Source organism: Molothrus ater, chromosome Z (assembly GCF_012460135.2).
Source record: "Molothrus ater isolate BHLD 08-10-18 breed brown headed cowbird chromosome Z, BPBGC_Mater_1.1, whole genome shotgun sequence".
Lineage (NCBI taxonomy): Eukaryota > Metazoa > Chordata > Aves > Passeriformes > Icteridae > Molothrus > Molothrus ater.
In genome coordinates, this window is record NC_050511.2 from 27222670 (window position 1) to 27249847 (window position 27178).

At 38.2% G+C, this 27178-nt stretch overlaps 1 protein-coding gene across 1 annotated transcript in view; it reads right to left on the reverse strand.

The window, feature by feature from the left end:
- Positions 1-2952: 2952 nt before the first annotated feature.
- The window catches only part of GLIS3 (GLIS family zinc finger 3), a 123847-nt gene continuing 99621 nt past the window's right edge, over positions 2953-27178 (reverse strand). The window contains exons 7-10 of the mRNA XM_036403884.1: positions 22654-22813; positions 15016-15194; positions 8390-8569; positions 2953-7188 (exon numbers count right to left, since the gene is read on the reverse strand). Of these exons, the coding sequence (XP_036259777.1) occupies positions 7052-7188; positions 8390-8569; positions 15016-15194; positions 22654-22813 (656 nt within the window). The 3' untranslated portion in view covers positions 2953-7051. The remainder of the gene's footprint in view (positions 7189-8389; positions 8570-15015; positions 15195-22653; positions 22814-27178) is intronic.

The window sequence follows — 27178 nt, forward strand, 5'->3', positions numbered from 1 at the left end:
AATGGGCTCTCGAGTATCTGAGACACACAGCTGCGAATAGGGAAAAAAAGTGTAGCAACAAGAGTACCACAGTGGATATGAGTGCCATTCTTTCTGGTTCAACCTTTAAGCAGCATTTCCATTAGTTGAGTAAAATCACCTTATTATAAATGTTGGTTCAGCTTTGGTTTGAGTAATTCTGATATTGAGTAAATCTGCACAGTTCTGCTTTGTGCAGATTCTATTTTAGAAGGTTTCCTAAAATCAGTTTAATAATTTTAATACAGTTTCTCTTCTACACATACCTAGGTAACTGCTACTGTATTCAATGCTTTTGTGGGCTGTCTTAACAAAGTCACAAAAGAGAAAATTGACATTGGAACTAGAAAATTTTACCAAGCATTTTTAGGCTTCTACAGAAGGGTTGGAAAAAAATGTGAATGATAGGAATGCAGCCTTCACTGATTTTAAACTTCCAGGGTAAAAACTTCCAATTTCTTTTAAGAACTGTTTTAACTCCTCATTGCATAAAGGTTTTGTGCAATAATGGAGCTATGTAACATTATTCCAACTTTTTCAATGGATAAGCTGGCTCAGTACTAGTGTTTTAACTTTTTCTCTAGGAACTTCCCTCATATACTACTAATATAACTTCCATTAAAGTATCCTTCCTCTTCTTCCAGTCAAAGAAAACTACAGTTTCATTTCAACTGTGGGCTGTGCAAAGTGATGGCTTAACAAGTGAAATCACAATGCTGCCAGTCTAATAGGGCAGTCACAGCTGCAGAAGCCACTTTGGCTTTTATTTTTCCAACAGATTTTAGCCAGAGTTTTCAGGAAAAAAGAAGGCCAGCTCACCCTTCCCTGAGCTTAATCAATTTCACTATGTCTATTCCTGGAATAGCTGAAGCTAGATGATCTACATGCAGCCAAGCTTGAAGTTTGCCCACTTATTGATGTTTGATGTTTGATAATTTTTGATCAAAAGGGAAAAAAGTATAATATTGAGGAAATGGTTATATTTTGTTCTGTCTGCCTAGATGTATTTGTAATGCTTTATCCTGTGTACCTAGCTGCAATCATGCATAAGGTTTGCATTTTTTAGTTATAACAAAGGAATGTTGGAGTGTTTAACTAGACACATAGAAAGGTGTTCTTTGTTACAGTTCACTGAACTAACCCATCTCGTTTGTGAATCATTAATGATACTGACTGCTGTGTAAATTTACTTTGGTTGTAAATCTATAAATGGCATGGGAAGATGTGGTAGAATGATTTTTCATACTTAGCTTTTAAATGAGAACATTATAGTTTTAAGGAAGGTGAAGGAAAAATATAAACTAACATTTTGGAAGAAGACATAGGAACCTTAAAAGAGCTAACATTTTTCATTCTGTAAGATTAATTTTACCATTCTGATTCTTGTTGCAGTGAGTATACACAGTCATGCACAAATTGTCCACTTTAAGACTATCCATTATGGGAGAAAAATTTGAAAACTGCTTTTCAAGAAGTCATATTTACAGTGAGTAACAGACACAGTCTAAAAATCAGGGAATTCAAAACATATATGATACTTGGAGTTACAAAGTGATCCAAGGTAGGAAACAGCAAGTTTGAAGGACAAGTATTTTCTTGAGGATCATGGGAAGAATTTTCCTGAGGAACATGGTCTAGGAAAATGGTCAGTTTTGTTTTCATATAGACATCCTCACTCTTATCTGCAAATATAAGGTATTGTGTTATTAGGTGCAGTAAATACAAGTAGATACATATTCAGAATGGAAGAATTATGTTTATTTTTTCCCCTCCTATTGAAGGAGATTGCTGTACATAAAGCTTTATTGAAGTATTTTCCATTAGGGCAGAGAAGATATGAATTCACAAATACAGTGGGCTTTGGCACAGTTGCATGGGAGAACTCACAGCTGTGAGTGAACACAATGAATTGACAAAATCTCTCCCACCCCCCAAATTTTTATCTTGTAAGAATTTATGATGTTTCAAAAATGATTCTATTCTGAAATAGGAAAACGCCAAACACCAACACTTTATAAAATAAAAAGTTTAGATAACTTTCATTCAGAAAGTATTGTTCTTTGGAGGAATATGCCTGTCACATAATGACATAATAATGTTTATTTTTCTATAGGATAGTTTTGAGGACATCATGAAACACTGGTCCAGCTCAAGCACGCAGGAAAAAGCACATGGCTTTGAGGTATATTGAGCCATGTTACTTTCCACTGCATATGGAACTTGTATACTTCTTGTATATTTCTCATTTTAAGAGCTCTCCATTAAAAAAAAAAAAAAAAAAAGAACTTTGGAACACTTGAATTCAGCAGCTCTCAGTTCTTCATGGTAGCTTATAGAATTCACTAACAACATGTGCTAAACCATGGAGCATATTTCCTACATTAAATTAAGATGCAGGGTAAATAAGATTGCACTGGGCAAAGCTTATTTTTAGCAAAACTCTATGGGATCACATATGTGTCAGCAGCTGTGGGCTTAGTAGTTTTTTGTCTGCTCATGGTTGACACAGAGGCAACCATGTCAATAATTTCATAGTAAGATCAACTAGGACCTTTATTTTCAAAGGTCTCTTTACAGTTCTGCAACTGGATTTTTCTCCACTCAATTATTTTATTTTGTATTTTGTCCTTTGATTTCTAGTCCAATATGTGGGTGTGGTATGAGGTAATTTCTTATCTCCTAAGCATGTTGGGTTTTCAGGATGTATTTTGGACATAAGCATGCATCAACTTCTGTCTCTGCCTTTTGTTTCCATTTTGTCCAAAGCAGTTTAAAAATGCTCTTTTCCTTATATTAAGTGCTCTGACATAGTTTAATTCCTTGAGTATGTTAGAAACAATAACCCAAAAAAGCAAAATACCTTGACATGTTGTACTGTCAAATCACATGATCAAAGAAACCCATAAAAATTAAAAATTATCACAGCACAAAAACGTAATTAAATTTTCTTCTTTTATTTGTGTCTCCACCTGGGGTGTAAACACACACCCAGGCATTCATTTATCTCTACAAATCTCTAGCCTCACCAAAACAATAATTAAATCCAGACTTAAAACTCTGAGTTGAGTGGATTTTTTGAGAAATCTCCAAGAGTTTGTTTCCTATTTCTCTTTCTAATTCTATGAATCCATACAAATATTAGTAGTTTTATGGTGAACGACAGTGCCTGGAGCAGTTCTCTTTAAAGGCATCTCACAATAACATGTTCTATAGGTAATGTAATGGAATTACAATTTTCCAGTTTTATTTTGTACCATGCACATACACCTTTCACTTTACATAAAACAGAATGTTATGAAACAGGACAAAAATAACTTATGATTGTATGAAAAATAACTGTAAAAAAATCACAAAACTACACATGCTGGTAGAGCAAAAGGTGTAACTTGTTTGAATTTTTGTTTTTTTCATGACATACAACAGACATTTCTTTAGAGCAAGGTATATCAGCCAGATATACAGTATGGCAAATTAAGATCATATGTATATATGTAAGCATGTATAAATATGTAGATTACTCTGTAACCTTTAGGAAAAACATGATCCCACTTTCTCTCCTCACCAAAGTGCTTTGTGTAAAAAATATTACACAAGATGCTGCTTTCTGTACAGATGCTGCTTTCTGTACAGAACAAAAGGATTCCTTTTTCTTAAATAAAAACTCAGCTAATTTTCATTTGTGGTCTTTTGCTTTAACTGCTTCAAGGAAATACACATATATATATACACATATATATATATACAAAAAGCCCCAAACCAAGAACAAAATTTCAGACAAGAAAAAAGTGCTATTTGAAAATTCTGCTATAAAATTACACAGGGATAACAGGGAATAAACAGTTAAAATGTAATTTTTATACTCATTCACACCTTTTCAAGAAAAGCTGAAAACAATATACAGTGTGATAGATGGCCTTAGCACTGCCACTCTTCAGCATCTGGTGGTAGTAAACCACAATGCCTACATGTTTGTGTGTCCACACATGTAGAAAAGGAGCCTTAAATCCACATGTGCACTCTCATACACTTCCACTTGTACAGATGCACTTTGAAACTGTATTTTAAACTCCAGTGTAGAACCATTTCTAATGCAGATATAAATAGACCACTGAGCCGGGAAAGAGTTACATTGTATAAAAGAATAACTGTAAATAATTTATTTTCAATATTGATTAATGTCTGTAGTCTAAAATAACTTCATCTCTTAGATATGAATCCCTTTAGAAACTTAACAATACAGCAAGTAGAATAACGACACAAAACTCACGGAGGCACAAGTATTTGCAAATAACTCAGTTATGCAGATAACCCACAAAATTGTATTTTCTCAAGCACCATTTTTTATTGTGACAAACAGGATTCCCTATTTAAATATCCAATATACATGAGCTACAATGGGGCTTTTTATGCAATTGCCCTCAGTGATTAAACTGATGCCTCAAAGTCAGTCCAACTCCAAAGAGAATAATGAAATAATAGTGAAGAATCCTCTTTGTCTCTGAATGAGAAGTAAACATAGGCCTACCTTTTTACAGACTGGTAGCCCATATTCATGTGCTTGATTTGACTCTTCTCTAGGGCCTTCTTTTTAGGATTAGGGCTCATGGAAAGTTGTAAATACATATATATGTGAAAGAATGAATTAATGACTAGCAAAAGTTTCCTTTTTTAAATGTAAATGATGAACCCCCAAGCTGAAAATGCCCTTTTTGAATTCTGTACTCCCACTTTCCCTTTGGTCAGCATGTTTCAAAAAGTATAATTCTCAACACTACAGAACAACTTGTACATTCAGATACTAGAAAAAAATATTTCAAAAAGTTTAAAAGTCAAGGCGGTACAGATCTGAAGACAGCAACAATATTTCAGTTTTGTAAACAGCAATGGACAAATTTCAGACAATCATGTGCTTAAAAGAATTTTGAGGGATTTATATATATGGAAGTATATAGGTACATGTATGTGTCCACACGTAGTCTGATCCTGCCCTTGCTGACTTTGGTGGAACAAAACACAATTCCACACATTTGAAATTAAAGTGTTCAGTGTGAGTAATTATTCCTACTAAACCAAGTTACATTTGTGCAGTGACCACAGAATGGGCTTTAAGGTACTACAAAAGTAAAGCTTTATTAAAAAGTGAAACTTGCAGTCAATGCACATTATGCAAAAGGACTGTCTTTTTGATTGCCTATGTATAGCTGTGAAGAATGCGTGCTGTCTTTTAATGCAATGCAAATCACATATGGTAACATCTAGACCTCTTAGTGCAAGGAGCAGAGGGACACATTCTCTTGTGATGTGAGAAGCAGAATATATGGGGGAAGAATTTAGCACAGAATTAGCTACATTTTAGTCACTTTGCTTCTTGTTGTACTTCATTTATGTGCATGGTTTATCCATATATTCTATGTATCAGATGAAAATATTTCCATTAAAATATTTAAGCATATAACTGCACATAAGAATATACTTCATGAATACAAACCTCAAAAGATTGCCAATGTTCACAAACATCTGGACACAAATTCATCTGTTCCACATAATTGCAGATTAAGTTATGAATTTGACCCAAATTGGACTTAACAACTCTCAAAAGTTTGCCAGGAAAAAAAAAAAAGTTTGTATAAATCTTTTTATTTTATCTTTTTGGAAGACTTATTTCTGAAGCATAGTTATGGTCCAGCCTGCAAGGATGAACTTTTCTGTCCTTAGTCTATCAGGTCATGAGAATATTATGATGTACACTACACATTAAGAAGTCCACAAAATGTATGAACAGAAATTAAAACCTAAAAACTCCATCTTACTAATGTAAGCGCTGTTCTCAAGGCATGCAGGATCACAGTGATAGCATCTCCAGTGCAAAATACTGGTTTTAACTCATAACCTTGTATGTTTTACAACCCAATTTGCTTGCATCCTGGACTAAATTTGAGGACCTTGAGCCTGACATTGATCAGAAAAATCAAAACCACCAAATCAGTATAGTTTTATCTTTCTAAGTAATCAGAGGAATCATAGTACACTTAAAAGTAGTTCTTCTTTCTGAAAATGTGTTATGGAAAAAGATTAGGACAACCAAAATTTAGTTGAATCGGTACAGATAGCTTTTTTTAAAAATGTGGAATTTAAGGAAGACTCTTTCCTACAAAAGATTTTAAACCTTCCTGGCAAAGACTATAGCACAGACAGCAACAATGCTCTACAATCTAATTAAAAAGCAACTGAAAGTTAAAATGCATTTATGCTTATCTGGTAGATCTGCTAAATAGCCACAAAGCCCACGTAACTTCTTGTATATTTAAATAATCTTATTCATGTTTAAAGGGTCAGAATGAATATTGGGAAAACAAGAATAGCTGTATTGTGTGGCTTAAAATAAAGAGGGAAGGAAAGGACACCTAACATGAGGCCTGTAAGAAATTCTCTACCAACAACCTTTGATCCAAAAAGAAGCCACACCAATGCCTCCAATAGTAGTGCCTATATGTATGTCTACCTCTCTCCCTTTTGGACACTGGTGTGTGTTAAACTTTGGAACTATCACATGCAGACAGGTTGTGCAAAAACTTTATGCCTTTGAAATGTTTGTAGTATGCTCTGGTTTTGTTTCTTTTCCTTGTTTGAAAAAGGAATTTTCTAAAGCTGTGTTTTTCTGCAAGTGCACCCATTCCGCTTGAAAGGATTACAGGCAACAACCAGTTTTCTTATTTGGTCTCTGAATTCCCTTTGAGAAATGAAAAGAAGAAATAATTTTAAAAGTATAGTTGCTGTACCACAGATGAGAAGAAAATAAACAATTGCTAAGATTTTGGCAAAGCTTGCTTTCTCCAAACATTCTCCTTCCCAGTTGGCTGCTTGATTAAATGAAGAATGCTTGGTAATTGTTTTTTTCCTCTCCATTATGTATGTATATCTAGTCATATCCCCATACATACATGGCAGTTTCATGGAGAGAAAAAATTTGTAGGGAAATAACAGAAAGGCAAGATGAAACAGAATCAAGTTCTTGTAAATAGATACACATTACTTAGCCTTCACTGTATACAGGAGAAAGCTGGCTGGAACAATGATCCACTGCATTTACTTGTAGGAAACTGCTGTCCTCTGGCATGCTGCAAGCTGAATCATCAAAGATATCTACAGACCCTGCTGAAAAGTCATACACTGGAAGAAGAAACAAAACAAAAAAGCCCCAGTTAATAAGTAGGATAACTATACAATGATGTCCTAATACTTATGCATAGAACTGGAAATTGTTTTAAATCAAATACAGAAATAAAATAAACAAGCCAACATATGTATGAAATTAATTACACAATTTACTGCTTACCAATGTAGGAATTTTCAGTTCTCTCAGAATCAAGTCTGAAGTAGAGCAGATTTCATTGCAACCAACCTCCCCATTTTAATGGGTGTTAAAATTTTGATAATTTTAAAAATAAACTTCATGCTTGTTTAACACATTTCATCATATTGAACACAGGATAAAAGGCAACAAAATATTGTAGAATATTGCCATAAAGTAGACTCTGGCACAGAAATTACTGCCTTTTACAAGTGGTAATAGTAAGCCCAAGAATAACTGTTTGCAGACACACTCCCATCTTTTGGATAACATGTTTACATACTGTGAGATTCCTCTTTGTAATTACAGGTGCACTGGCTTTGCAATACACTTCTGAAGGACCAAGACATAAAAGGGACTTCAAAGAACAATAACTGTTAAGTGGATTCATCCTGTGTGGAAGGACAGTAAAAGCCCTGGGCATTAGTTGAGCACTAAGAGTAGGCTCACTGTCTTGAACTGATCCTTTGCACAGAGATCTTTCAGCCTTCCAGAGCAGCATGCAAGCCCCTTAAGAACTTTCCATCTAGGCACAGATAAGTTATGTGCACACAGATGAGTGTGCATCCAGGAAGTTTTTGTCATTGAAACATGAATAAATGAAATTCAAGATTGATAAAAACCAAACATGCACCAAGCAAAATCAGCAGTTTGAATCATCTCAGGTCCCTGCCACAATATGTGCAGTGGAAAGAAGTGGCTGCACAAATATCACAGAGGGCTCAATGGACCTCATTTCAGCTCAAATACACAAACCAGAGGCTGTGTAAGCCCCACAGGCTATAATCTTGAGAAGCCTTCAACAGTGTTCAGACTGCACACAGGCCGGTAGTTACTGTCACCCATGGCGAGTTCTGGCCTCCCAACACCAACTGCTCCATGAAGGTCTGAAAACTCTCTCCTCTTTGTAAAAAGTCAAATCTGTCAGGCCATGTCCCACCCAAATACACAGCTCATGCATATCTGCCGAAGTTCACAAACTCTACACAATCATACATGGAGTGACCAGCTGTTATTTACCTTTGATAGCAGAATGATCTGAAAAATTTCCATGGAAAATGCCAAGCCCTCCCTGGCCTGCTGATGGGAGAGCTGAGCCGTCAACAGGAGGAACCATATTGCAAGAAACACTGTCTTGTATGTTCTTCTGAGTGTCAGCATAATGCGGAGGGCAGAAAGTCTGAAGCTGTCCATAAATGCCTAGAATGAGAAGAAGGCCATCAGAAAAAGACCTGGACAGAGATAAAAAAGAGAGTATATGGAACCATGGCCATGAGAATGATAAAAACCTCAACTGTCCTATCACCAGGTCTTCAATAATTTTAAACAAATAAAGCATATTGATATGATGCTCCCTAAAACTTCCTCAGGTTGCTACTACATGGACATCCTGATTCCATCATGACCTGTGAGAGGAACTGACTGGCTAGAAGCTGAAATTTTTCAGGAAATTTCTCCCTGTACTGCACAATCCTGTGTCTGAACTGGTATTCTCCAGAGTCACACTGTGCATCTGTCTGAAAATCTAAGAAAATACTAAATTCAAACTGAAAGAAGATTACGCAAGTAAAGTCTGAATAAAATCCAAGGATCTATCATTGATGCCAAGACAGCTGGCTGATAGTAGAGTCATACGTAGAGACTCTGAGAAAAAAAATTTTGTCATGGAAAGAGAGCACAGAAAAGTAGTGTCACTTTCATAGGTAAAAGTTCTTTTCACAATTCAGTGTCAATTATCCATCTTTTAGAACAGAGAGTCATAAGCAAGAAATAAACATATGTGGTTCTCTTCCCCTCAGTTATTTATCACTATTCTAAATGTCTTTGTGAGCATCTGCAGTGCATCAAGCCAGTCTTAGAACTGGAGTCCAACACGACACAGCAAAATATCCTAACTTGGTGTCTTTATTCACACAGTGTCATGCCCAAGATAATCTGCAATAAGGGTGAATGTAGGATAACATGAAACCAAATCCAGTTCAGGCAGCAGACCCTGACCATACTTGAGATATCTGTTAGGGAACTAACTGTACCATCAGTTTTCTGTGTTTCATGCAGCACTTGAAAAACAAAAAAAAAAAGGCAAACAGGTTGGCTAATAAATTTCCAGCAACTGAACATTTCAGCTGCAACTCTGGAATGTAAAATTTTGTCTCTTATTAAACTATTTAAAATACACACATGCACAAGGTTACATCAGCTGTGTTTCTTTGAATCAGTACACTACAGCCAAGATTCATGATGTCAAGGTACAGAACAAACAGCTATGACATGACAGCGTAACTTCCCTAGGAAAGTGAAATATTTTTGAATATGATAGACGTGTAAGCTGTAAGAATTGCTTCTAAAAGCAAGAAGTTCTTGTTTTTTAATAACATAAAGAGCCTTGTTCTGAAGGCTCATGCCAAAAACCCTGGTAGACAGCTCAGCTCAAATTCACTCATACAGTTGTGGTCCACATACATTTGTAATAGTGTCCTTATCCTATTGAACTGTTGTGGACAAAGATTTCATTATAGATATGTAATGAATGACTGCCACAATTATCATTTCCATATGGTTGGAAGTTTCTGATGGACATCTATTTTGTCCTCAGTCATCTCTCTGCCTGTCACAAGAAAGAGAGAATATTTTCTCAAGAAAATCATTATAGTTGACATTCAGAAATATATGCCATGCTTGAGTAATCTTTGCTTCTATGGCATGTAAAAATTCCAGCTGTCTTTGGTCTGAAACACTTCAAGATAGCGTTTCTTTGTGGAAATATAGGTATATTTCATGCAGAAATATACCTATTTCTGCATGTCCAGTAGGCAAATTACACGAACACCATGTAATCATGTGGTACCATCTGGCTGTGAAGAACAAAAGGAAGAGTACAAGAGAGATCCAAGTCACATACTGTACTAACAGACAGATTTTCAAATGTGAAAAAATAGAAATGTTTCTGTTTATTAAAATCTTATTATTTTTAATTTAAAGATAGCTGTTACTAGTAGACCTGTCTGAATAGAGGTACTAATATAGCTAACTCATATAAACTAACATATTTTTTTTTTAAAGAAATGACAACTTTTTATTTTCTTTCAATGAATACTTTGCTTTTTTTTTTTTATTTCTTCCATAATTCAGACAGCTCTGGCCATCAGCTTAACTCACAAAGACATGTGAACAGAGTTACAGACACAATTTTTAAGAACAACCAGATTTCTAGTGCAAAAATGTTTACAGTATCATCTAAAAGCAAGTTAGCTTTACCCATGCCCAAAGAACTTTTACCTTACTCCATATTACACAGCACAATAAATTCTCTCTACTGTGAAGAAGTAGCCTCTGTTGCTGTCTTTCCTTTCATAGCTAGAACATCTCTTCTGGCTTGTCTCAGAGCAAGCAATACCATATTCTGGCAGCTGCCTGAGGACTGTAGGTGCCTGTGTTTTCAGACACCTCTCATGAGAGTAGTTTTTCATGGTTGAAAAGAATCACCAATACAATACAGGTGCTGGACAAATTGTTGCAGATTTCCAGCACCTGCACTGTCTTCTGTCTATAAACACATATTACATTGGCATACAAAAGCATCTAGCTGGGAAGTTCCAGTCTTCAAGTCAGGATAGTTTCAGATTTATGGTAATACAGTAAAAGATACTACAATCTAATGAAAGGAAAAGAAGAGCTTCATTTCTACAGCTCAGTGAGGCATCTAACATCAATTCTGAACATTCCATGCAGCAAAGGATAGTGGGAATTTCACAAGCAAGAAAAGGGAATATTTAGTCAATTATGTAATAACTGAGGCAATAGAAAGCCCTCTCTGACATTACTGTGTATGTTGAAAATCACTCAGAACAAATAATGAAGCTTGAACTGTAGACAATGTTCTTACAAGGAAAAGACATTTCACAATACAAGTAGCTATTAGATACAAGAAGGCTGTCAGTCTTGCATCTCATAAATATTTCTCTCTAAAGGATAGTGTACTGAGATCACCATGATCTTTTAAGATGTTCAGGCTTTCAGAAATTGTGTCTGTTTAGAACTCGTTTTCTTCAAAAAGCTTTTGGGCAATGAAACTCTTTCTTCCTTGATAAAGCAAATTTACATGTAACTGACAAGTTTAAGACTACATACTGAGGCAGATTGTCACCATTGTCTACTAGCAGATTGAGCTGAAGTGGCTATATTTACAGTGCTTTAAATCTTGAAAAGGCAGGTTATGAACTGCAGGAGATAGAAACTAACAGAACTTCTCACAGCCACTTCTTGTATACATAATAGTATCGTGTGGAGATAACTCCATGGTGTTTTTCTGCATTGCAATGAATTGACCAAGGAAGACAGCAATCCTTGTATTGGTACTGGGAAAACATAAACTCTTCAAACATCTGCTTTTGAGAGAGAGAATTTAGGTAAGCAGCCCTTAAGGCACACAGGACAATGCTTTCAGTGTAGCATATAGGATGAGACAGCTGTGCTTAAGCTGGAGTGAGTACATTCTGACCAAATACCTTGTACAGTGATGATAGGTTACTTGATCTTTGAAAAAACATTTAATACCCACATTGTGGGTATTGAATTGCACTGTACTGTATGTTTCAATACTAAAAGAAAGAATTAAGAGTTCAGTCTACATTGTCTTTTTACTAGTTTTAAGTGCAAAATTGTTTAGAATTTGAACTTTGAGCTGTTATCTGTGTGCAAATAATTCCTGTCAGCAGTGTCTGTTTTCAACAGGCTTTGGAAAGCTTCTCAATAAGCTTTCCTAGGAGAGTGAAGCAGACACAGTAGTGATAACATGGGATTAAGTATGGTACAGGTTTAAGGTCCAAGCCCTTGAAATTCAACTCAGAAGATAGTATCAAACTGTATCTTAAATTTGGACATGTAACAGAGCTTCAATTCAAATGTGACATTCACTCAGATAAGGGTCTCTACTGGGCCTTCTTCTTGTAAAGAATGATGACCTACATCTTTCATCCTTTTAAATACTCTTTGGACAGTAGACAGGGAGATGGGAACACAGTAGCATTGTTTTGGCCTGCCCTGAAGAGAAGATGCCCAAGGAGATATGAAGGTTGCTGCACAAGCCAGTGCAAGTCCTGTGTGGAGTAGCAATTAATCCAGGGGGATTTCTGAATCCCTGGGAGGCAGGACTCATTGGAAAGTCTTCTACTCTGGAGCAACTGGTTGTGCTCTCAACTTCTAGGACTCATAAAACTCCCATTGCCATGAAAGGAAGAAGGTGGTAAAGCCATCCGTATAATTGAAAGACAATTTCTGCTCCAGGCAGAAAGACAGACCTTAATGTCTCAATGCCTTTCAAGATGATTTCTTGCCAAATGTTCAACAAAAAAGGGAATCAAGTAAAACGTTTTGTACTGTGGAAATAGAAGGGCTAACCTGACCCCTTCAAGCCTTGCACTAGGAATTTACTGGACCTGTTCCTTCATGTATGTCATTTGACAATGAACTGTATATTAGGAAATTTCACCCTGTACTCTGTTGGCTATACATTATTAGTGAAATGTCTATCAGGGAATATAGAAAGCCAACTATAACTGCTTATGTCCATTGGTAAATTTCATGTTCTTCTAGTACTGATCAGTGCTGTAAAGAATTACTACTTTGTGGAGAAAACCACCTGCCTCAGACTCAGATCCTGCTTCTCTGTGGCCAGTACAATATGAAGAATGTAACAGGATTGGCACTTTCTTTTCTCTCCTTCACATTTGGGAACTCAGGAAGATCTTTCCTCTCTTTGCCAAGAGAGAGACTAATTACATCAGTGGAAGAAAATAGAAAAAAGAAGCCTTGTGTCATGGTTTGACAGTGGCCTAATGCCAGGCACCCACAAGAGGCACTCGGTCACCCTTCCCTGCTATAGCTGGGCAGCAGAGGGAAAAAAGGAAAAAAATTAACAAAAGGTTCATGAGTGAGATAAAGGTTGAGAGAAAACACTTCAAGGGCAAAACAGGCTCAACTTAAGGTTGCAAAGTGAAATTTATTACTAACAGAATCAGAGGAGGATAATGAGAAGTAAAATAAGGTCTTGAAACACCTTTTCCTGCCCAGACCCTCCTCCTTCCCACCAACAGCACAGGGAGACAGGACATGGGGGTTTTGGTCTGTTCATCACTAAAATTTTCTTCTGCTGTTCAGGGAGAGGAGTTCTTCCCCTGTGAGGCTGTGGGGTCCCTCCCATGAGAGACAGTTCTCTGTGAACTTCTCTTTGTGGGTCCACTCTCATGAGCAGCAGCCAAATCACACCTCTTGCAACGTGAGTCCCCTCCCATGGGCAGACAGTCCTCCCAAAACTGCTGTGGTGTGGTCACTCTTCCATGGGGCACAGTCCTCCAAGGACAGGCTGCTCCACCCTGGAAGCAGGGGCCCTCTCTCTCCTATAAAGTCTCCCACTGGATCACAGCCTCCTCCAGGCATCCACCTACTCCAGAATGAGCACATCCCCCACGGGCTGCAGGTGAATCTCTGCATCCCCCGTGGATCCCCATGGGCTGCAGGGGCACAGCTGCTTCACCTGCAGAGTAATCTTGGCTTTGGCACCTGGAGCAGCTCCTCCCCTCCTTCTGCACTGACCTTGGTGCTGAGATATTGCTTCCCTCACATGTTCTCACCTCCTCCTCTTCTCTTCTCTGACTAGAGAAGTGCCCACTTTGTTCTGATTTTCTTCTCAAATATGTCGCCACAGAGGTGTTACCAACCTCATTCCTTGGCCCAGTTTTGGCCAGCAGCATGTCCATCCTCAGAGCCATCACGGATTGGCTCTGCTGGACATGGTAGAAGCTTCTGGCAGCTTCTCACAGGAGCCATCTTTGTGGCCCCTCTGCTACCAAAAATCAAACTGTGCAAAACCAATACACCTTGCTCTTCCCAGGATGTTTCGTATGATATCTACAATGATAATACTCAGGAAGCCTGATCGATAAGCAGACTCCTAAGACCTTTAAAAGTCCAGTCTGCTATGTAATTGTGTCTATAAGTATGGCAAATCATACATTTAAACACTTGAGAGGAAACAACAATACTGCTGTCAACACACTCCTGAAATGTTAAAGTAATTAGCATTCAATCTCCACCAGCTAAGAAAAACAAACAAACAAAACAACCCACGAGCTGATGATTTTTTTCTTTGGCTACAGAAGAAATATACAGGATTGAAGAGAGAGAGAGGTCTTGTAGATGTTGATTACACAGCACAAGTGGGAACACAGCTGCAAGAGTCATCCATGCTTACACAGGAAGAATTCTCCATCTCCCCACAAGTGCAAGGGACAAAAATATCCTACCTCTTGAAAAGCAAGTTAATACTTACGTGCTAAATCAGGAGGGATTAGAAGCATAACTTTAGAAAATTAAAAGCCATCCATGATTTTTTGCCATTCTGTGTCAAGAACAGCACTGAAAATCAATATGAAGAGAAACATGTAACTCTGTACCAGGATGAATAACAACCAGCTAAGGTAAATATTTTAAGAAAGTCTGAAGGCAGGGTCCTGAAGGCTACCTTCTAGGGTCTTTCAAGGAAAAGTACCTTAACAATATCAGTGCCAATCCCTGAAGCATTTAATTTGAAGATTTGCAATAGCAACAAACAGCTGACATCAGTGATGAAGGTTCTTCCTTCTTACCCTGGATGTGAAGGGCATTTGGCTGAAAAGAAGGGCTTCCTGCTTGTTGGTATGTCTTCAGAGGCATCCCTGCAAGTTGTGGAAGCTGAGGAGGTTGTGGAGTCTGTCTCTGCATCATGGGATGTTGAATGGACATTCTGTGGGGGCTGATGTGATGAGAAGGAGCTGGAGCAACAAACCTAGAAGTTCAAAACCCCAAAATTGTAAGATCTCCAACACATAAGAGCTAAAGATTGTTTTTACTTTATTTAGATCACTTTAGTTATTTGCACAGATACAGACTTCCAAAATAACAGTGTGCAGCCCAAATAGAGATGACATATTTTTAAATGGTGATGTATCATTAGACTTGACATTTGGGAAATTAGCAGGCTGAATTGCCCCTTATCATGGAAAACTACTTTTAATCCACTCCTTCTGTGTGTGTGTCTAAGCCATAATTGGAGGACATGCCTCAAGGGAGACCTGATGTTGGAGCCACTGCCAGCAGTTTATTGTAAGCCTTTGTACCAACTTTATTTATCAATAGATAGCTGTTCTTGCTCACTGACAGTGAGAGGTCAGTTCAGGTCATTGGCCACTGAGTTGTTAGATATTAGGTTCGGGCCCAGGTTTCAGACTCTAGAAATCTTCGTATGTTACACAGAGGTTTTTGAAAATAAACAATCTGATGTCAATATAAAGCAGGTAAGGGCAAGTGTTAAATTGCTTCCAGAATCTGACCACATCAAAATGTTGACCTGGACTCAAACTACAAACTTACAAGACTGGCAAAAGAGAATGCTTGAGAACAAATCTGGTGGTGCAGCTGCCACAGAGGTTCATCCCCTATGTTTTGCACAGCTCTGTCATAACTGGCAGCACAAGGATATGCAATGCTTTTGAAGATTTTACACAAGAGTTTTATGGAATTTAACTTTTTATTGATTTTTTTCTGCATTTCCTTAGAACTGCATACCTCAAAGTACATTGAAGATAGGTCATGCAATCTTTTTTGCAGGCAGAAAGCTAGGTTTTTAAAGAGATTCTGTTTGTGCCCCAAAGCAGCCAATAGACTGATGGGATCTGGCTACTTAATGAATGGCTCTGGAATGGCTCTGGGCCACTTTTTTTTCAATGAGAGGAGAGCTGGAAAAATTCCCAAGCACCAAAGCACCAAAAAAGAACCATGACATTTCTGCAAGAAGGTGAGTGGAAAGTGACATGTCAAATCTTGTTGCAGATCAGCCTGTCTCTCCATCACTAAAAATAAGCTGCAAGTCTGCTGAGGAGGAATACCCTTCTCTGTGTGCTCTAGGAGGGATCAGAGGGATCCTCTCTCTGTGGCTGCTAGGAGGGATCAGTGCCTGCAGTTCACACAGTCTGCCGGTGTTCTAAACTATGAATCTGGTCCCTGTTGTCCTGAGACTGGGCCTCAATATACTAGATAATTTTTTTTTCCTCCCCTAATATAAAGACATATTTTTCCTAAAGAAGTGTCAAGGAAGTTTTTAACACACCCTGAATATCACAGAAGGTGCAACTCCAGTAGCAGCTCTACAGAACACCTCTGGGTAGGGTCATCATACAGGTTATAACTATATTTAAATAAAAGTCACTTGAGACCTTTTATGCTGCAGCTAAGAATCTGTATCTGCCACATGCTATCTCTATGTGGTTTTGACTTCATTTGAAAGGTATTTACTACATTTCTGGTGAATCATAATCTACATTTGGAGTGTAAGAAGTCTCAAGATGAACTCTGGATGGCATCCTGCCTATTCAGTTTTCTGTGAGAAGCACATTTTTAAGCATATTAGGTAGGGTTTGGATGGTCCTGGTGCTGATGTGATATTAACTTCATAAACATATATTACTTCAGAAAAGTTATATGGATGGAGGAAATAAAAATGTTACTACTGAGCCATTGAGTAATGTGTCAAATATTTAATTGTTCCAGATAACTGCTGTAAGTAGACTGAAAGACAAACCAGGGAGGAAGAGAACAAAGCATGCACATATTTCACAATAATTCTAAGATACAATTTTTTTTTAGAAAGAGAAATCAGTAGTTATATTGTGATAAAAATATCAGAGGTTTTTAAAAAGTGCTGTAACTACCTGGTTATATGTCTCCTGAGTAAAAACTGGAGTTAGTTTTTGTATAGGAGTCACATAGAAAGACTGCTATCTCCTGCCAGAGACTGAGAGCCAAGCACAACCAGTCTTTAAATATTATGATTATTTTAAAAATCATGGAATATCATCCTTTGTCTTTTCAGGATTAATTTAGGAAAATTAATTTCTGAAAAATTATTTTAACCAGTAGCCACTAATAGGAAAAATCCTTTTCAAAACTGAAAGTGGAAAGCACAGTTTTACAGATTTACCTTTGATTTAACATCCAAAAAGCATCCTCCCAATAATAATACATTATATTTTACAGGCAGACAGGACTCCTTTTTAGTAGACATGATCTTTATAATTATTTATAAATCAACCTGGCTTACCCATATCCATGACTATAGCTTTCTACTTTTTCTTTCCTTCTGCTTAACAAGAGAAACTTGTACTTGTCACAGCCCAGATTTATCTCTGAACAAATCTCATTATATTCCTGAGAGAACAGCTAATTTAATTGTGTTCCTGAAACACTCAGGTCCAGTTTGTATACCACTTGGAAACTGTAATCAAGAACTATAGTCAAGCCCAGGTGTCAATTCAATCAGGAACCAGCCAGATTTGCAGAAAGTTGCCCTATCCTATGCCTGATGTAAAATCCAAGCAGAAATGTTTCTGGAGCCACAAGAAAATCTTTCTTTTCCAATTTTAGCTGTGAAAAAGTGTCTTGCTGGAGAATGACTAGATTTGGTAGTAAGCAAGATGAATGAATTACCAAAGCTTATCTGTTTTGATGAGATTAGTTAAAATGCCACATAAAATGCCACATACTTTACTGGAGCTGGCCCAGTAAACAGTCACTACAACTACATGCACAACCCAAGAAATGTGTGGAAAAGGAAGGGAAGAGGAAAATCAAAGAGTCATAATATACAGTATAAATTGTGTATTTATATAATGCTTTAATTTAGTTTATTTTATCATGGTTGGCCACGTACAAATAAATCTTTTTTTGAGTGGGGAAACAACCTCTTATGTCTCTGTAGCAAAAATATATATAAGATGTTTCTTCACCTAGAAACCCAAGTGCTTTGCAACTCCTCAATTTATTTCACTGCAACCAAGTATTTTTAAATTTTTTAAAAATATTTTTCTTCATATATTGAAAGAAACGAAACTTCACCTGCATATAAAAGACATAATTTACTACCATTAATCCATGCTACACTATGGCAGAAATTGCTACTAACATTAAATATTTGAGACAGTAACTATGTAACTAAGTTGGATGTAGTTCTGTCTTCATTCTTCTTTTTTTTCCCTTCAACTTTGCAATGTAAATGAAAGCATTTGTCACCATTCAGAAAAAATGAATCTTTATGGTTGCTATAGATATGTTGCTGAAGTGGAAATTGAACATTAAAGCTGAAAACCCTGATTTTTTTTTCTTCAGAGGCCATAGTTTTCTTCTTACAACTTGTCAAAACTATTTATTGTGTTGCTGCTCTTTTAACCGGCTGAGTCATTTTTTCTGGGCTTCAGCAGTTTGGGAACATATCCAAATGTTATGCAGTTCACACAGTAAGGTGATCAGGCTTTCATCTGGCTGAGCTGAAGGTTTGGCTGGACAGAGGACTGAACAAGCTCCCTGTAAGAGGTTGCTGCCTCGAACAGTGTCCTGTACACTGCTGCTCTTTCGGACAACGTTAAATGAAGAAAAATCCATGATCATTCCTTCCTGAATGCCTGAATTCTATTTCTAAAAAAGTCCAAAAAATCTGAGATGGTGTATCCCTTCTCTGCTCTTACATTCTTTCTGTGAACTCACATTCTTTGAACTCACACTTTATGCTGTGTCTTTGTGTCTTTACAGATCCTCAGTCTGCTGTCAGTGAAGGAAACATTCTCTTGTAACACAGTTTGTGAAACCCAGCATATTGCACTGTAAGTTAGTCTGGCTACTTAAAAGTGACAATCAAATAAACATGTTTTAATAACACATTTAAGGAAAGCATACCTTTTGCCAGCAACAAAATTGAACAAATAAGATGTTTTTCCCAAAGTTACGAATATATTCATTTGACCAAAATAATAAAAGCTCAATTTTTTACCTACCTATGATGCATGTTTCTCTCCAATGATTTCTCTGCCACAAGTTTTGTGGGTGCTTTGGTTTTGGGGGTTTTTGTTTGTTTGTTTGTTTGTTTGTTTGTTTGTTTGTTTGTTTGTTTGTAGTTTTGTGTTTGTTTTGTTTAGTTGTTGTTTTGTTGTTGTCGTTGTCATCTTTTTTTTTTTTTTTTTTTAAGGAATGCAATCTTCTTGCATAACAGAAATATTTTGGGCAAGAAAACCAAAATCTAGATGAAAGAAGGGATGGTAGAAAGAACAAACAAATCCTCTGACCAGTACCTCATCTTCTCTTTGGTGAGAAGAAGAAAGGAGAATGTGGAATTTAAAGTGGAATTTAAGGAAGAGAGCTGTGAGCAGATACCTCAATACATAGACTCCCTGGAGGGAGACTATGTAACTTTTTATAAAATCTCTCAGTATTTTCTGTGCCTATATTGTATCAGAGAACTAAGTTTCTTGCAAATGTGGCAAAGAGGAAAAAAAAAAAGTGTGAGAAAAATTCCAAACTTTGCTAGGTTTGCTTTGAAAAGAGATTGTAGCTAGGTGGAACTCAGTAACAACAAGTCCCAAGTAACAAACAACAGGACAAGAAGACACATTGTCAAGTTGTGCCAGAGAAGGTTTAGACTGAGTAACAGGAAAAGTTTCTTCACAGAAAGGGTGGGCAGACATTGGACCAGGCTCACCAGGGAAGCGGTGGAGTCACCATCCCTGAAGGTATTTAAAAGACATGTGGATGTGTGTGTGGCACTTGGGTGCATGGTTTTGTGGTGGCCTCGGCACTGTTGGGTTAACAGTTGGACTTGATGGTCTTAAGAGTCTTTTCCAGCCTAAATTATTCTAGGATTCTGTGACTCTATGGCTCAACTTCAGGGTTAGCCTTACCAATACTCCGACACAAGCATTTGTCATTTATAGGTGTTGTTTGCCCACTAAAAAGAAAATTAAAAAGAAAACTTCAGGCAATCCTCTGAAGTGCCCCACGCCTGGCAAGAAGTTGATGTACTTATTTCAAAACCACACTATTAACTACAGACCTTCTTTGAGGCAGCCCCCTTTGTATAACACATACAAAGGGCTTTGTAACGTGAAGGTTGGAAGTCTTGGCTTCTTGGGTAGAACTATGCAGATGCTTTTGCTTCTGGGAGTTTAGCTCTGAGCTACTTACTATTTTACAGTGAAATCATAAAGAGAATATAACCACACACTCAAATAAGCAAAAAGAATTACTGTTGCAGAACTTATTATAGCATAATGGTACTGCTAAACCGAACACTCTGGCCCTAAGTTCTTCTCGTCAGCCTTAAGAGTCTTTAGAAATGAGGGGCAACAAATGCTCTGCTTGCACCCCTAAATCCTGCAGTCCTCTCAACAGTGAGGTTGAAATAAACAGGATGATTCACACCTTTTAAAGACACTATCTCTGTCACTTTCTCTGCTGAAGGTTTGTTCACATTTTCACTGTTCTCATCACACCGATGAAGTGAGGTGACAGCCTACTTGCAAGGCCCCTAGGCAAGTGTACTCTGTTAGATTTAATACACAGATTCTGCCTTAAATCTTCTTTCAAACATTTCCCCTAACTTCTGCCCTATGTATTGTAATCAAACCAACACTGCTGCAATACTTTTTTCCTTTTCTGAATTTAAATTACCATTTGTCACACTACCTAAGTGAAGACACTGGAACTTTTTTAAACCCCAAGCAGCTCCACACATGGGAATTAGCACTTAAAGCCTTTTTAGAGAGGGTGTATACACTTAACAAATGAAAAAGGAATATACTATGGTAGCTTTTTATTATTGTGTAGAGTACTCTATTATCTTCATGTATGAAATGCATTCAATGAATTGAATGAAGGAAGTCTCACTCTAGGCACCTCTGCTATGGTTTTACAGCAGAAGAACCTCAGAAATGGGCTAATAAGATCATTGTCTTTTATAATTACCTTTATACCTAGAACAACTGTTAATGTGTCCTTGCCTATCCCCTCGTGCTCTGGCAATCATTGGGTATGGATGGACAGGCCATGCATTGAAGAGAAAACTATACTGGGAGAGAAGAGCCTCTGTGTCAGGCAAGAGAGCATGGACAGTCCCAGAGGTGAGCACAGAGGGCCAGAGCCAGCACAAGGGAAAAAGACCAGGTTCATGGGGGCAGGAGTGGGGAGGAAGGGAGGAACAAAGCAGATGAGCTCCAGTGATCATGAGGCAGTAAGCTCCATCTCAGACTGATGCACAAAAAGCTCAACAACTTCCAGTGGCTCCAGAACTGGCTGAATTCACATGTGAAGTCTGAAATAACAATGTACTTTCACCTGTAGTTAATTTCTCGATGCCACATGTTCTCCTATCTTCCTGATACAAGGCAGAGTGAATATTGCTTTCATCCAAAGAAATTATGCTCATTTACCAGTAATTGAAATCTAGTGAATGTTGTTTTCAGGTTTATCACTGGGGATTTTGTACTCTTCAAATTACTGTCATATCTGTCACTCAAGGAAATTAAATACTCTGAAATACATTAGTGAAATACAGCAATTTATCACTTAGAGCACTGAAAAAGAAATTTTAAAAATAATGTTTAAGTATCCATGAGCAGATAGTGACAGTTTAGTATTTAGTGGGATGATGTTATCTTCCTGACTTTTCCACTAAGAAACATTTACTTAGGCCTCTTCAGACTTGTGATTTGATAGACTTCTGGTTTAATGAGCTGTAGATTTCTACATCTATAGTACCATACACTATCTAAATCATTGGAAAGAGTGCTGAAAATAATTTAGGGAATGTCTAATGATGAAAATCAAGACACATCTGAGCAATTGATTTTTGTGTCACTGATATCTAAAATCATATAATTTACCATACCTAACCAGCATATGTAAAAATATACATAACTGTCATAAAACAAATCCTGACTATAAACTCAAAAAACTAGTGAAATGAAAATTTGTTCATTATCTGTTGTTCTTCATAAAAGGGCAATTAAAAAAATAAAGGCAAGGTCTTCCTTCAGAAATGCTTAGTATTGGGAGAATATTGACAGAATATGACTCTTCTCCCACAAGTAAACAGAAACATGAATCTCAGGGCCCCCATACTGTAGGTATGGCTGTGGTCATCTGAAGTTCAGTGTGCCAGCTGGTATCACTTTCCTTGCTTGGGCCCTCCACTGGGATCAAGAAGGGACTGGAGCAAGTCCCTGAAATGGAAATGGATGGAAAATCTCCCTCTCAGACTGGAATAACATGGTCCACTTCACCTCTCCTCCTGATAAACCCCTACCTAGGGCAGTTGTTAGGCCAGGGCTGCCACCAGTGCCTACCAACAATTGTATTTCCCCCCACCTTGGCAGCTCTGAAGACAGACCAGCCTCAGGCTCAAGCTGGGAAGCACAGGCTCTTACCTCTCTGAGTCAGCAGCTGTGAGAAGAGGTACCTGGGGAGGGTGCAGAGGACTGCCCTGTATGTTTTGTCCTGGGGAAGAATGGCTGCTGGGGTGGGACAGGGACACTGCCCCAGCTGCTGTTCCACTTTGATTTATCTGTGTGCTGGGGATCACAGCTGCTGAAAGTAAGAGAGAAATAATGCTCATCAGGCAGGAAACAATGCTGACAACTGACCAAACAACAATAATATTGATAAATGACCAAACACCAACATATAACCCCTCCTGTCAAGCAGTAGTGCCAACTCTTAGAAACTAAGAAAACTACGGGTTTTCTGATGTGTTGTTTTCACAAAGAGAAGAAGAAGAACCACATGAAAATAAGTAAGTATTCTTTGCTGCTTCCAAATGACATTTCCATAAAACCAGTCATGAATGATCACAACCAGGCTCATTGTCTTGGAATTTTTTGTCTGAATAAGGCTGCAAATCTTCTATACTCTTCTATTGTAGAAGATGTGTCAATATTCCTAAGATCTGTATTTTTAGAACTAGTTAACAGAAAGAACAGTTTCATAAAGTGTGAAATGCTTTCTACGTTTTCCCCTCATCTATAAAAATTACAAATTTATTGAAGAGCATTATTACTATGATTTGCCCAGATTCCTCAGTAATACATACAAAAATTTTAAACCATCTTTACCAGCTTAATAATTTTCTATGTGTTTTCTCTTGGATTTTTTCTAATAAGGAAAATTTCCTGCCTGTTTCCTTACTGACTAAAAAAAGCAATGTAGGACTTTGTTCAAATGTCCTAATTAGTTCATCCCAAATCCTAAAACCTTATTTTCTGGTAGCCCCTTTAAAAAAAAAATTTAAATCAGACAAATATAAATCTTTGTATCTCTGAAAATCCTATTACACAACTATTTCTACTGACATTTGTGTCAAGTAGCTTATGCTGATGTTGACTGGCAGACAAATGCATCCTCTTAAATATTTTATGAACCCAGAGAATGAATTAGATAGTCTGTCTAAAAGAAAAAAAATTACTTCTCCTGTTTGTCTGTCATATCTGTCTCTTTAAAAAAAAAAGGTATTGTTCAGACCTAGTTACAGAGTAAATTTCTACCTATAAAATTTACATTATGCTAGTGAATATGTTGAATATGCTAATGATTTGAGTTTCATGATAAAATCCTAGAGTTTAAACCAGCTCCCCAGGGGCACTGTCACTAATAAAACACCTTTCTAGGCTGAAATATGTCCATGGATGCTGCAATCCTAGCAGAAGAAAGACTGCATTAGAGGAAGCCTCACCACAGATCACTCTTCAAGGAAATGATTTCACAGGTCATCATTTTTCATTCACAAGTGTGAATTCTGCTACAGAAGATCAAAAAGGTGAAAATTCACCTTGTCTCCCAAAGCCTCAGCATGTTCTTGGAAAGACTCTATTGATCCTTACAAGCCCACCTTTGTGACACACTGGATATTCACCAAGCTAAGACAGAGTTAAGAAAATGCTCAGGAGTCTAATTATACTGTAGCCCCATTAAGGAGCAGCCCTGGACATTTTTCAGCTGGTGGAAATGACACACAGTGCAAGATGACAGACAGGAAACCACTTTGTGAATAAAAGCATCCAATACAGATGCTGTAGAGGTAATGTCAAAGATTAGGGGAAGTTGAGTTGGTGGTCAAAGGTGGAGGAGTGCCTTGGTGCCAGGCTCTGCTCTTTGTTAACTTGTCTGTGGACCAGAGCCTCCTAGTAACAACCCAAGTGATGACAGACATCTGACAGCAGAAGACATCCCAAACCTTAAAGAGGAACACAGGAGGCAGGTCCCACAGGAAGATGAGACATCACTTAAAACAGCAGAATAACTTGCAAAGAAGAAGTCGAGGACATTTTCTTAGTAAGATAGGGGAATTTTTTTTTTCCCACTTTGCTCATGTACCTCAAAAGTTACGTTTTCCATGTCTGTCTCTCAGCGCAGCATCAGGACAAGTGCAGAAGATAAAAACAAAGGAATGAACTTTTGAAATTCTTATTTTATCTTACATACAGCACAGAAGAAAATACTGAAAAATAACCAAGCACACATTCTGACAGCAAAAGAACAGAGAATATTTAATGAATCAGGACACTGCAAAGGAAAGCCCTGATTATCTAAATAAAAAGAGACTATTTAAATTATTCCTTGGAAAAATAGGGTAACCTGCATTTTACCATGACAAAAACTAACAAAGCTGTGTAAAAATATACAATGGCTTAGTTTACCAGTACTGTAATATTTGCATTTAAAATTAACCTCTTCAGGATCAGGAGTAAAAAGGTTGGATTATGACCAGGTGTTCAGCACACGGTAGCAAAAGTTGTTCGTCTTGATGTAGCTGTTCTCTTCCACAACCACCATGAGCATTCCATGCAAGTATTTTGTAAGCCATGCTTGCACATTTTCTAGCTGGTTCAGGCTGTGTTACATGTGAGTTACTTGTTCAAAGCGTTGGCAGTAAATACCTTCCCAATGTCTTTTCAGTCCATTAAATACCTGATTTAGATGGTGTGAATCTGAGCAAAGCATGGGTTTAGGAGGGGTAGGTCGTGTTTGACCAACCTGGTCTCTTTTTGTGACCAAGTGACCCGCCTGGTGGATGCAGGAAAGGCTGTGGATTTGTCTGTTTGGACTTCAGCAAGGCCTTTGACACTGTCTCCCACAGCACACTCCTGGACAAGCTGGCAGCCCACAGCTTGGACAGGAGCACTCTGTGCTGGGTTCAGAACTGGCTGGAGGCCGGGCCCGGAGGGTGGAGGTGAACAGTGCCACATCCAGCTGGGGCCAGTCAGCAGTGGTGTCCCTCAGGGGTCTGTGCTGGGCCAGTTCTGTTCAATACCTTTATTGATGACATGGATGAGGGTACTGAGTCTTTCATTAGTAAATTTGCAGATGACACTAAGCTGGGGTCATGTGTTGATCTGTTGGAGGGTAGGAGGGCTCTGCAGAGAGACCTGGCATGGTTGGATGGATGGGCAGAGTCCAGTGGGATGAAGTTTAATAAATCCAAGTGCTGAGTCCTGCATTTTGGCCACAATAACCCCCTGCAGCGTTACAGGCTGGGGACGGTGTGGCTGGAAAGGGACCTGGGGGTACTGGTGACAACTGAGTGGACATGAGCCAGCAGTGTGCCCTGGTGGCCAAGAAGGCCAAGGGCATCCTGGCCTGTGTCAGGAACAGTGTGGCCAGCAGGAGCAGGGAGGTCATTCTCCCCTGTACTCGGCACTGGTGAGGCAGCACCCTGAGTGCTGTGTCCAGTTCTGGGCCCCTCAGTTTGGGAAGGACCTTGAGACACCTGAGCAGGTCCAGAGGAGGCAACGAGGCTGGAGAGGGGCTGGGAACACAAACCCTGTGAGGAACGACCGAGGGAGCTGGGGGTGTTTAGCCTGGAGAAAAGGAGACTCAGGGGTGACCTCATCACTCTCTGCAACTCCCTGAAAGGTGGCTGTAGTCAGGTGGGGTTTGATCTCTTTCTCCAGGGAACAACTGACAGAACCAGAGGTCACAGTCTCAAGCTGCACCAAGGGAAATACAGTTTGGATATTAGGGAAAAGTTTTTTACTGAAAGGGTGATAAAGTTCTGGAATGGCCTGCCTGGGGAGGTGGTGGAGTCACCATCCCTGGATGCGTGTAAGAAAGGACTGGATGTGGCACTCAGTGCCATGTTTCAGTTGAGGTGTTAGGGCATGGGTTGAACTCGATGATCTTGAAGGTCTCTTCCAACCTAGAGATTCTGTGATTCTGTGAAATGTTCATGACAACCAGCATGCTCAATTGTAGTACCACCATATGGGTCCACACACAAAGATGTAGAATTAAATGTTAGTTTTAAGTGGGTTTTAAACAAATAGAGAAGAGGTTTAGATTAGATGTCAGGAAGAAATTCTTTACTGTGAGGGTGGTGAGACACTGGATAAAGTTGCCCAGAGAAGCTGTGGATGCCCCATCCCTGGAAGTGTTCAAGGCCAGGCTGGATGGGTCATTGAGAAACGTGGTCTAGTGGAAGGTGCCCCTGCCTATGGCAGGGGGTTGGAACTAGATGATCTTTAAGAATTCTTCCAATGCAAACCATTCTATGATTCTATCATTCTATGATTATGTAACAAAAGGGTTGCTACGAGAAGGCTTATCAATTCAGGATAAACTAAAACCTATAAAGAAATTTTAAACATATTCAGATATTTTGAAAAAAATCCAAAAAACCTCAATAAAAGCCAAAGAATCATGAGTGCTGTTCCTCTGTATCCCTTAAAAAGTCCAAGCTACAACATTTTTTACAATATGATTATAGCTTAGTCCCAACTTAGTCCCGACTATGAACCTCAGATTGTGAACCTCAACAGGGACAAAGTTTCAGCCAAAAAGAGGAAGGAGTCTTGTTTTCTTTTCTGGAGTCTCATCACATATCCATTTATCAGTACATAAGAATTTTCCATGAGAATATTTCTGCAAACAGTTCTCTATGAGAAGCTAAATTCACATGTA